The sequence below is a fragment of the Stegodyphus dumicola genome, chromosome 1, assembly GCF_044657685.1.
Source record: "Stegodyphus dumicola isolate Sdum_Otavi_A_Nest chromosome 1, ASM4465768v1".
NCBI lineage: Eukaryota > Metazoa > Arthropoda > Arachnida > Araneae > Eresidae > Stegodyphus > Stegodyphus dumicola.
In genome coordinates, this window is record NC_140768.1 from 105,945,423 (window position 1) to 105,958,602 (window position 13,180).

General features: G+C 34.2%; 1 protein-coding gene across 4 annotated transcripts in view; it reads left to right on the top strand.

Moving 5' to 3' along the window:
* Bdp1 (transcription factor TFIIIB component B'' homolog Bdp1) overlaps positions 1 to 13,180 on the top strand; it is an 81,838-nt gene that overhangs the window by 23,616 nt on the left and 45,042 nt on the right. For 3 of the 4 annotated variants that reach the window (XM_085818692.1, XM_085818683.1, XM_035360541.2), the window contains 3 exons: positions 6,593 to 6,640; positions 6,746 to 6,793; positions 10,355 to 10,402. In XM_085818692.1, the coding sequence (XP_085674818.1) occupies positions 6,593 to 6,640; positions 6,746 to 6,793; positions 10,355 to 10,402 (144 nt within the window). The remainder of the gene's footprint in view (positions 1 to 6,592; positions 6,641 to 6,745; positions 6,794 to 10,354; positions 10,403 to 13,180) is intronic. The other variant, XM_085818697.1, reaches the window with a different exon arrangement.

Below are 13,180 nucleotides of genomic sequence, written 5' to 3' on the forward strand. Positions count from 1 at the left end.
ACATTCCGCCCGGCGTTGAAACATCGTTTCAAACTAAATAGCTTTTACAAAATGAAATTATCATAACAATATTAAATTATGCAAAAATGTATCATTAAAATATTCACAAGAAAACATACTATGAAATTATGCAATGAAACTAAATTGTTCTCAAAACAGATGCACAGAAGCCTTGATACAATTAAGGAACTTAATTATAGCTAAAGCAAAGTACAAAGTTATAATGCTTTAGGAAAAAAACTTAATCATTGATAGGCAAACACTAAGTTTGTGAATTGGCTTTTTGAAAACTCCGTTAGCAGTTTTGATCTTCATGATACGCACAATATTATCTGAGCTAGGAAAAACTTCCAGCACCCGTCCTAATTTCCATCGTAGCGGGGGCAAATTGTCTTCCTTTATGATAACTAAATCATTAACCTTTAAATTAGGTTGCACTTTCAACCATTTTGAACGTCGTTGCAAATTAGAAATGTATTCATGGGACCATCTTTTCCAAAAGCTTTGAAACATTTTCTCAACAAGCTTCCAACGTTGCAATATAGGAATTTTTTGATCGTGTAAACTTTCTTCTGGTAAGGCAGTTAGCGGGGTACCAATTAAAAAATGGCCTGGCGTGAGTGCAGAAAATTCTGATGGATCTTCAGACAGTGGACACAAAGGTCATGAATTTAAACAAGCTTCAATTTGAGCTAGCAATGTCATAAATTCTTCTTGCGTTAGAAGTTGTTCACCTATGGTTCGCTTGAGATGTAACTTTGTAGATTTGACTGCAGCTTCCCATAATCCTTCCAAAATGTGGTGCTGTGGGAGGATTAAATATCCACTTAATACCTTCAGTAGAGCAATATTTATTAACCAATTCATTTTCATTCAAGGAGTTTATTACTCTTTTCAATTCCTTATCTGCAGCAATAAAATTTGTGCCACAATCGCTATGCACGTCTATTGGTTTTCCTCTTTGAGATACAAAGCGCTTCAAAGCGGCAATAAATGATTCTGATGTAAGATTACCTACTAATTCAATATGTATAGCTCTTGTAGTAAAACACACGAATACACAAATGTAGCATTTCATCGATTTTACTCCTCGACATTGCTTGGGCTTCACTTGAAATGGCCGGCGTAGTCAATTCCAACTTTGGAGAAAACCTTTGACGGAACGACTCTAGACGATGGTAAATCAGACATTATCTGGGTAGATGTTTTAGCTCGTACACGATGACATTTCACGCATTTCCAAATCTGTTGTCTTACAACTGACCTAGCATGGATTATCCAATATTCTCTTCTAATTACTGATAGCAATAGCAGGGGGCCAGCATGAAGATGGGATATATGAAAATGATTCACTATAATCTGAGTTACGTGATGTTTCTTGGGCAACAAAATAGGGTATTTTCTGTCCTGCGCGATGTTGGATTGTCTTAATCTTCCTCCAACGCGTATAAGTCCATTCTTATCGATAAAGGGGTTCAAAGAAAGGATCTTACTATTTGAGTTTAACGGTTGATTCTTTTTCAGAAGATTATATTCATTAAAAAACTCATCCATTTGAACTACTCTAACAATTGCATTTCTAGCGTATTGCAATTCTTCGGTTTTAAGGTAACCCTTAATCCTTGTTGCGGTAGATTTAGATGAATTATTCGCAAACTGAAAACACCATGCGATGATTCTTTTAAGTTTCAAGAATGTTGAAACTTCATTAAGGACTGGAATTTGCGAAGCGACTGTTCCAATTGAACAAGAAATATTTTTCCGTTGTTCCCTTAAAGACTCTTCTGAAAATGGTAAGTTGATAGAGAACGGAATATTATTCGAATTAAGCCAGTGAGGACCTGTCCACCACAAGTCATGAGTAGAAAGCTCTGAAGGCAAAAGACCTCTTGATGCGCAATCAGCTGGATTCTCCTTTCCTTTTATATGATTCCAATGCGATGAAGGTAAGACTGATTGAATTTCTGAAACACGGTTGGCTACGAAGGTTTGCCAGCATGTTGGTTCTGATTGTATCCAGGACAAAACTATCATTGAATCACTCTAGGCGTAAATATCGTCAACATGAATTTGCAATGAATTCTGCACAGCTTGAACCAAGTGCACTAATAGAACTGCAGAGCAGAGTTCTAAACGAGGAATAGAGATTACTTTCAGAGGAGCTACGCAAGTTTTTGATGTTAGTAGCTGCACCGAAATTGAAGAATTATTTGAAGACTTTAAATAAATCACTGCGGCGTAAGCTTTCTCTGATGCGTCACAGAAACAATGAAGTTCTACATTTGTAGATTTGGGCAATAATACTCTCCTAGGAATACGAATGCATTCAAGATTTGCGATATCTTCACAATAGATTTTCCATCTTTAATTAATTTCATCTGGCAAGGGATCATCCCACGAGATTTGTAATTTCCATATATCTTGAAGCAAGATTTTTGCTGCAACTATAAAGGGTGCTAACCAACCAAGTGGATCAAAGATTTTTGAAATAGAAGATAAAATTATTCTTTTAGTAGAACACTAGAACACTCTCCGTTTTCGAGATTTCCAAAGTGACAAGTAAACTCGTCTTGCGTTGGATACCACTCCAAACACAATAATTTTATTGATTTAGTATCAACTACTGTACATGAAGAATTTGAGTTCCGAGCACTCAAAGCAGTTTCCAAAATCGAGCAATCATTTGTACACCATTTATGCAATTGAAAGCCACCTTTTTGTAAAAGTTCACTCAGTTGTGAAATTAACTCTACTGTGTCCTCTACTGTGTCTGAACCAAATAGGACATCATCAATATAACATTTGTGTAATATTATTTCAGCTGCTTTTGGGAATTTAGTTCCTTCGTCAATTGCTAGTTGTTTGAGTATGCGAGTAGCCAGGTATGAAGCGGAAGTAGTACCGTACGTAACTGTGCACAACCAGTAAGTTTTAATCGGCTTCAATGGATCATCTCTCCAAAATATTTTTTGGAAATCGCGATCTTCATCATAAATTTGAACTTGTCGATACATTTTCAATAAGTCTCTAGTAGTGGGTATGGGATAGCATCTAAACCTCAAAAGAATAGTAAATAAGTCGTCTTGCACCTTGGGACCATTCGTTAGCGTGTCATTAAGCGATATCCCTGATGTAGTTTTGGCACTAGCATTGAAAACGATGCGTAATTTTGTGGTAAGACTGGATTCTTTTAGCACGTCATGATGAGGTATGTAATAATGAAAATTTACTTTATCTGGATTATCATAGGATAATTCTTCCATGTGTCCAAGTGATAAATATTCGGACATGAAGTCTTTATACTGTTGATATACTTCAGGAGTTTTTATTAATTTTTGTTCCAGATTAAGAAAGTTGCGAAAGGCTGATGGTCTGGAATTACCTTACTCATTTCTTTTAGGCTTGAATGGCAGTTTTACTGAGTAACGACCCTTTTCACAACGCACGTGATTTTCCACGAAATGATTTTCACACAATCTTTCCTCTTTAGTTAAAGGTTTCGATGTGGGAATTTGTTCCAAATCCCAAAATGATTTAACTAATTCCTCCGTGTTTATGTTTAGCGTATTGACTGAAACCTGCTTACGGTTTGGGAATTCAAAATGTGTAGTTCCAGCAATTATCCATCCTAACTTAGAACAACATGCAAATGGAAGATTTTTGCCCCTTTTAATTACCTCGCCATTTATTAAAGTAAGGAATACATTAACTCCAAGTAAAATATCAATTTCTCCCGATTCATGAAATGTAGGATCTGCTAAAGTTAAATCTTCGAAACTTTCATATAAATTCAAAGGTAATGTTACACTTTGAATGTTTCCTGTAATTTTGTCTATTATGTAAGCGGACATTGAAATTCTGTAATTAGTATTAAAATGAGGTGTAAACAACACCTCAACTTCTCCAGTAGTAGTTGTATTGAAAGTACCTAAGCATTATCTTCGAATCCTTTATGCTCAATCCTAAATTGATAGCTGTTTTCCGACGAATGAATGATTTTTCACTACCTGAATCTAGTAAACATCTACAATTTATGAATTCATTTTTTGAGTTTTGAACCTTAATTAAAGCAGTACGCAAAAGTACATGACTACGTTTACCATTATCATGAGCTCCAAAATGTTTTATTTTCATAGTTGTTTGCACAAACAGTTGGAGAAACCTCACTCAAGTTGTTTTCTGGTTTAATTTGCGATTTCGGAACAAACTCTTGTACTTCCGGTGAAGGGAATCTATATGCATTTTTTGGTTTGAAATTATTTTCTAAATGCAAAATGCTATGATGATGCTTAAAACAATGCTTTCAGGTGTTTGCACTCTTACACATTTTAACTTTATGGACATTAGACAAGCAATTAAAACAAAGTTTATTAGTCTTAACAAACTCTATTCGTTTTTGCACTGGTAAATTTAAAAAATTAGAACACCTGTATAAAAAATGATCTTCTTTACAAAATAAGCAAGTAGAATTAGTAATCAGAGAAGTAACCCTATTATACACTGGTTTATCTGATTTATGCGTTTTACTAATTAAAGGTTTACTGTTCTGTAATGTTCTAGCGTAATTCTTCAAAAATTCTATCAAGTCATTCAACTTTGGTATTTCGTCTTTTTTTTAATTGACGCTCCCACCACAACTTTGTCGAAACGTCAAGTTTTTGCAAAATAATATACAACAACAAAGTATCACTAAAATTATCTATCCTTTGATCTAATATTTCCAATGAGCGAGTTATTTCGTTTAAGTTATCTACTAAATTTAATATCGATGATGCAGATTCCATTTGTATTTGTGAAACGTTGAGAATTCTTTTAATAAAAGCAAATATCTGTTCTCTCTTATTAGAAAATCTCTCTTCTAGTAAATTCCAAGCAATACTGAAATTTTGATCAGCTATGGGAATTGACTGAATAATGCGATAAGCATCATTTTTCAAAGAACTCTTTAAATATTGTAATTTTTGAGCTCCAGAAAGATTTGGATTGTTGCGAACACTAGCGTTAAATAAATCTTTAAATGTTATCCATTCAGTTAAATTTCCGCTAAATGTGGGTAAAGATAATTTCAGTAACTTTAAACTTTCAGAGATTGATTTAGGTATGACAGGTTTGTCGCCATTTGCATTTACGACCTTGTAAATCTTTAACTTACGAATAATTTTTAAGTGAACCTCCTCAATTTTCTCTAAAATCGACTGTTCTTCCTCAACGAAAGTGTCTATTTTTTCATCATCACAATTTGTATAAATTTCTCTAAATAGAGATTTAAAATCTTCCTTAAAGATTTTACATTTTTCTAAGATTAATTCAGCTTCAGCATTATCTAAGTTATCATAATCTATTCTCTCGATGAATTTAGTTAACTGTGTTTTCAAAATTTTCTTTCGTTTTTTTTTTTTTTTTTTTTCTATATCTGACATTTTGAAAATATTCTAAATTCTCGATTTTACTAATACTTTAAACACAAAAATAGTAGCAATAACGAAATGTCAAATGCAATTAAAATGCGTTAACTATTTCACTCACCTCGAACACTGTATCTATTGCATAACTCTTGAGAATTATAAACCGTAATTGCATTATCAACTTCATTACGGACACATAAAATTCTTATTCACAAGCGCGGGTTTTTCTCGAAGCTCCAGCGTAGGACGACCAAATAATGTAGCGAATCGGTATCTTAACTTTAAATTAATAAACCTAAGAATACATCACTGCGAGTGGACTGTAAAATTAACCTTTATTCGGCGGTTTGAACTTTCGAACACAACACAGCACAAAGTAAAACAACAGAGTTACAATTAGCGGTTTTAAGAATGCAAGAACAAAATGCGAGCTACGCATACAATCTGCGCATTGTGAAAAAATATCTCAAAGACAGGCAGAGAGCTCTGGTGGCCGAAACAACCTGGTTCTTCTGCTCATCCATTACATATCGATATAGCAAACTTCTTTAAATGCGATAATATGGTATCTGTTGGAAACTGATGTTTTATTGTTAATTTTCTTCTCTGCTTTTTTTCCCCACCATTTTCAAATTTCATGAAAACTAATCATCCTGAGCTTTAAATAACATCATATGAATAATATTAGTTTCCTTGATAGACAATATGAGTGAATGTTGATTTTTTGTAATTTTTGATGAGGCTCCTTTGCCAACTTTCAAGTACTGTTCATATCAGCTGACAGAAACTAAATAAAATGATTTTAGAATCCATAGATGATTGGATTATTTCTGAAATAAATTATGAAATTTTAATCATTTTCAATGGTATTTTATTTGTGATTATTAAATATTAACAGTTGTAATTGTTGAGAGTTGTTGATAAAGATTGAAAAAAAAAAAAAAAAAAAAAGGTAGAATGCCATGATATTCTAGACCTAAATTCTTAGGAAATTAGACCTTAAAATCTATATATTGTAAATGATTTTCAATTTTTATAGTATTCGAACCAAAAGTTCCTAAGTTCCTAATAAAAGAGGGTAAAAATACATGGAACACGGTGATTGTTAATCAGAATTTAGACTAAGACTCGTGACTGCAGCATACCAATTTTATTGCTGTATTATTATGTTATTTTTAATCTTTCAGGAATATTCATGATATAGCAGATGCTACAGGAAAATCATTACAATCCGAGTAAGTAGTAATCATTACAATTTAAGTATCAGAATTTAGAAGAGGACTTGTGCATGCAGTGTATCAATTTTATTATGTTATTATATCACTTTTATGTATTTTCAGGAATGTTCATGATACAGCAGATGGTACTGAAAAATCATTACAACCTGAGTAAGTAGTAATTTATTTTTCTACACATTATATTTCTAATATCTAAAATCATTACAATCTGGACAATTGGTAATTTATTTTTCTATATGTTACATTTCGGATATCTTTGCTGATACTTTTCATATTTAGGTTTGCATTTAACTTTTGGGATAAGAAAGGAATTTGGAAAATAGTTGAAATTTTGGAATATTTAATTTTTCTATTGTCATCAGAATTGCTAATGAGAATAATATGTTTTCATAAGGTAGGTTTAATACATAGTATGTAAACTATATCCTTATTCTTGATAACATGAATCTAGCAATCACTAAACTCGCATAGCATTATTCACTCGCATACTGCTTTACTCTCCATAACACTTATGGAGAGTAAATCAGTATGCGAGTGATTAATGCTATGCGAGTTTAGTGATTTCATAATCTATCAGTGGTTAAGTGGTTAATATATTAAAAAGGCAGTATCAAATTTTATTTTTAATTAAGTCGGAAATTAAAGCATTTTAGGAAATAAAACATAATTGTTATTTATCATTTTGTAGCCAAAGACTGCTTTGGAAGTTTTAGCACCTGTGGTGCTGTTGGTCTTGATTCTCACCTTTTTGACCATTTCACTTTTCAAATGAGAGAACATTTTCACCAAATGTTATAACTGTATATTATTTTTAAAGAAGTAATATAAAGAATATATAAAATGCATGGCAATATTTAATACTTTATTCAGAAATCTAGGTAGACTGCTTTGTGATTTTGCTGTTAAATTTTATCAGGTGTAGGTATAAAGAAAGTTGTGTTCCATAAAAAGACAAAATGTTAATAATAAAATAGACAAAACATGTTGTAAAGTCATCTTACTAAAAAAAACTGAGCAATGTTATGAACTTGGAAATGACTGAAAAAAAATTAATGACAACATGTAACACTGCATCAGGAATTCTAAACGTATATTGCTTTTAAAAATTTTGTGATTTTGAGGTTGAATTTTATGTGGCATAAGTGTACTGAAAGTGATGTTTAATAATAAAGTTAAAAAGGGAAGAAATGTGTTATCAAGTTAGTCTAAGAGCAAATTGGTGGTAAACTGGGATCTCAGTGAAAGTATAAAAAGAACCTTAACAAAAAACTCTCTGGTGAGATTTTCAAGTCCGAAATCTCTCATCATTTCTTCTTCTTCTTCTTCTTTTATTTTTTTATTTTTCTGCTTACAATAAAGCAAGTTGAAAAGCTGTTTCAAAGCTGATGAATTGTTAAATTATAATTTTCATTTGAACTGTACCGACGTGCCAAACTTGTGATTTAACCACAATCCCACCAAACTGGTTTTTGACATATATCATTTAATTTTCTCTCATTCCTAAAATTTCTTAGGATTTTTATCAGTTTGACTTTAATAACTCATTATTTTCTCCATAAACTACAACTGCCAGTGTCTGAAATCATTCACCTTTCTTTTGGATATTCATTTTAAAAAAATTTCAATTACTACTGCTATGCCTATGGAAGTAGATGTATCTGAAAATGCCATGATTCTGTTTTCCAGTGAGCATCAAGTGCAGTTAAAGGTTTTTTTTTTTTTTTTTTTTTTTTTTTTTTTTTGTGTGTGTGTGTGTGTGTGTGTGTGTGTGTGTGTGTGTGTGTGTGTGTGTGTGTGTGAGTGTGAGTGTGAGAGTGAGAGTGAGAGTGAGAGTGAGTGAGTGAGTGAGTGAGTGACATTTTTAAAAACTTTAATTAAATATTACTTTTTTTTTTTTTTTCTCTGTTAGAAAAACTTTTCATACTTTTTACTGTTTAAAAATTAATTTTGTTCCTAAAAACTCTTGATTTTTTAGATAGCAGGTTTGTACATCTGCTATAAAATGTACTCTACTAAAATCTAATCTTCACTATTAACTCCCTGTATCTTGTAGTAGTAGGAAGTGTTTCTGTTAATTGTCTATTCTTTTAACTATCACAACTGTGATCTCAAAATCATTGGATGATCCACAATATAATGGCACTTGTGCTATGATACTGATTAACAAAGCATAACTGTCAGTTTGAAGGTTTAGTATGTATCAGTAGTGAGTAAAATTTTATATAAAAAAAAGAATTATAGTGCAATTCTTTCCTAAAGAAAACGATTGATAGGAAAATTTTGAAAGTATAATGCTGATTTTTGTTGTTTGACTTCTGAATTAGTATTTGTTCCGCGTGTTATTGTACGAGGGCTATCCAGAAAGTAGATTACGTTTTGGAATAAAAAAAATAAACAAAGTATAGGAAACAAATTTTATTATATACAGATGAAAGCCACACTCAAATACTACTTTTCTACATAGTCACCATACAAATTAAGGCATTTATCGTAGCGATGTACGAGCTTGGAAATTCCTTCGTCGAAAAATTCGGCCGCCTGCGCCTTCAACCACTTCGTTACCTCTTCTTGCAGCTGTGCGTCGTCATCAAAACGCTGCATAGCCAGCCACTTCTTCATTGCTGGGAATAGGTGGAAGTCGCTCGGTGCCAGGTCGGGACTGTACGGCGGATGAGGAAACAACTCCCACTTAAAAGATTCAAGAACTTTACGAGTGACATTTGCCGTGTGGGGCCGGGCGTTGTCGTGAATCAACAAGATCTTAGAGCTCAACATTCCTCTGCGCTTGTTTTGAATTGCTCTTCTGAGTTTTTGGAGAGTTTGGCAATACCTTTGAGAGTTTATTGTAGTGCCTCTTTCCAGGAAGTCCACCAAAATTACACCTTTTCTGTCCCAAAAAACAGTCGCCATCATCTTCCTTGCCGACATTGTTTGCATGCATTTCTTGGGTTTTTGGGGAGAACTTGTGTGCCCCCACTGCATTGATTGCAATTTCGTTTCACAGTTCACATGTTTCACCCATGTTTCGTCACCAGTAACGATGCGATCGAGTAAAGAGTCACCATCCTTATAGTAAGTGTCCAGAAAGTTCAACGCTGCAGCCATTCGCTGATTTTTGTGGTCCTCTGTCAAGATTTTTGGAATCCATCTTGCACAAAACTTGTGGTAACCAAGCTTTTCGCTGATGATTTCGTGCAACAAACTTCGCGAAATTTGTGGAAAACTCAAAGAAAGTTCCGTTATTGTGAAATTTCGATTTTCACGGACTTTAGCATCGACTTTTTCGAGAAGTTCGGCGGTCACTATGCTGGGTCTCCCACTTCGATCTTCGTCGTGAACATTGGTTCGGCCATTTTGAAATCTTATGACCCACTGACGCACTCCACCTTCAGTGATAATGTTGTCCCCATACACTTCACGAAGCTGCCGATAGATTTCTATCGGTTTACAGTTTTTTGCAGTCAGAAACCTTATTACTGAGTGCACCTCGCAGCTCGCGGGATTTTCAATTAACGCAGACATTTCAAACCGTCACAGTATCTGAACGGAGCACAGCACGGACCTCTCACTAGCACGGCTAGATGCAGACTGAGCTGCGCAACGCTCTGACCCCAAGATGGCCGCGCTAGCCCCGCCCCTAGCGGACACAGACGGAAACGTAATCTACTTCCTGGATGGCCCTCGTATCTTAATTGTTCATCATTTTTTCAGGATTGTCAGTGGTACACCTGATACGTCAGAAAAACCTTCACAGTCAGAGTGAGTAATATTGTTTTTCTACTTTTTATATTTTAGAAAGAAAGTAATATTTCCATTTGCTTATTTTACATTTTTATCTTCTTTCTTCTTGTAAGTTGCTTGTGTACAAATTAAAATAACAAAATTTTCTTATCATATGGCAATTGTTTTTATTTCTTCTCGGGTGCTGTTAGGCAAGACTGAATTCAAAATTTGTAAAACGTCTAAAGCAGTTCTTTTACAGATTTCTAATGAAATAGTTAATATTTATTACTTCTCAGGTTTTCTTTTCTCTAAGGTTGAGTAAAATAAGTCGAATTTTAATCATAAATTTGAAGTTAAATTTTTGTAAATAGTTGTGTTTCCATGAAATAAGAAACTTTATTTCTAGCAATGAGTTACCGACATTATACTATCCAACATTGATAATGCAGCACTAAGGAGTGGCCAGAAAGTGATGAACCTCGGCAAACAGAGAAAGACAGCCACGCACAATAAATGATCTTTATTTTGTAATGATATGCATAATACAGAGCGAAAACAGTGTCAGCTCAGTAGGTTGTAGGACCGCATTGGATGGCGATACACAAAGCAACACATCTAGGTACAAAGTCAGTCAGACTGCAGTTTGTGAACTGAGGAATGGCTCTTCATTCCCTGTCAACCATTTGTCCCAGTTCATCTTCTGAATGTGATAGTGGCAGGGTCTGCAAATGGCATCCAATGACATCCAAAAAATATGTTAACAACAGATCAAGAGATAGCAGTTGCCAGGGAAGCATCTGTAAACATTGCAGAATAACTTGTTGGCTGATGCGAGCAGTGTGTGGTCGGGCATTATCCTGCTGATAAAGGGCATTGGGCACTTCCTGAAGGTAGGGGAGCATCACTGGCTGCAGCACATCATCCACATATCATTGGGCCATTATAGTGCCCTTGAATACGAACTTAAAGGTAACCTGGAATCGTTTGCAATTGCACCTCAAACCATGGTGAGGCATTCCTCAATTGCTGCTAAATTCGACCTGTCTCCACACTCATATGCCACGACTATCAGTGGAAAATCAGAAACATGACTCATCTCAGAACACAACCCTGTGCCATTCTGTTGTCCACATATCTGGAGCCCAGCACCATTTCAGACTTTGCTGTGTGTGATGTGGGGTCAATGGCAGTCTTCTTAATGGATGCCACGACAGCAGGCCACTAGCCAACAATTGACGACAAATGGTTCTGGTCGATATGGGAACATCTAGGGTGTTTTGAACATGCTGTAGAATGGAGGTAGAAGTGGCTTGTGGGTGCACCTTCACTTGTTGACAGATGCATCTATCCACGTGTGCTGACGTCATTCTGGCTGCACCGACACCCCTCAAACTTGCCACATTTATTGTTCCAACCATCACCACCATAGCCAGTGCACTGTGGACACATCAAAGTGTGTGTCAGCTGAAATTTGCTGTATAGACCAAACTGCCCTTCTCAGTCTGATCACCATGCCCCTCGTAAAATCGTTTGCCTGCTTGAACGGCCTCCGTTTATGACGACCTAGCATTCTCTGCTATTTATTACAGCACCTTCTGAGGTCTTGAATCCCTATATGCATGCACCAAAAAGGGAGAAAAGGGAGGGAAGAAAAATTTAACTGTACCAAAAGTTTGATGGAAAATTAAACTGCTGTTCTGCATATTGTAAGAAAGACATTAAAACAGAATTGACATCACCTTCATCATATTTGTTTAGTCCCCTTTTTAGGAAAGGAGCATGCTATAACTATCCATATAGCAATTCGTAGAATAGAGGAAGAACAAAAGACTTGTATACAGTTTGCAATTTGTTTCACATTAATGTTCACATGTTTATTGACAGATTTTTAATATCTAAAGTAGATTTCAAGGATATATTCCGTAAATTTTTTTAAATCAAATTAATGTTCTGTTGGGATTGAAAAGTATGCAAGTACTTTTGTTTGCATTAATGAATAATATATTTATATAATTAAAACATTCATCAAAAGGATTCTAAGTGGTTATCTTATCAGTTTCGAATGTTAATATTTTATTGTTTCTTCTGTTGTATGAAAGTAGGTTCAGTTCTGTTATTGGGACCTTAAAAAAAAATTGCCGAACTATTACTGATACGAATGATGCCAAAAATAAGTAACAAAAGTAATCCTAGCAAAAGGATGGAAGTATAACAGTAAATAATTATCTAAGAATGTTATTTTAATTATTAAATTTTGTATACAGTACAAAGTCTGTAATCCAGACGTTCATTATCCGGAATGATCTATAATCCGGACCTCAAAGCCACAAACTTTTTTTTTTGTATGCTTTACTCATGCACGTTATACGTTTACGCATGCACATAATGCATTTACGTATGTGCATTTAATGTTATTCATGCATATTTAATGTTATTCATGTGCGTTTAATGTTTATGCATCCGCGTTTAGCACAAAAAACAAAGTAACTTAAACAACTTACATTGAAAGAAATGTTTAATAAAGTAATCAAATAAATATTAAACTTTTTTTTGTAAATTTTGGTACCCTTTAGATCATAATTGCTCTTTATTTCATAAATTACGGTTTCATATTTTTAATTGTATAATTTCTGCATGCCATCTTACCATATTTAAATTGATGATCTATAATCTGGAAAAACCCTTAATCCGGAATCGCCGAAGTCCCGACGAGTCCGGATTATGGACTTTGTACTGTATTACACTTTTGTACTATAATCCATTAAAAAGGGCTAAACATTACTGAAAATTAAAATGGAGGCATAAAATTTTTTG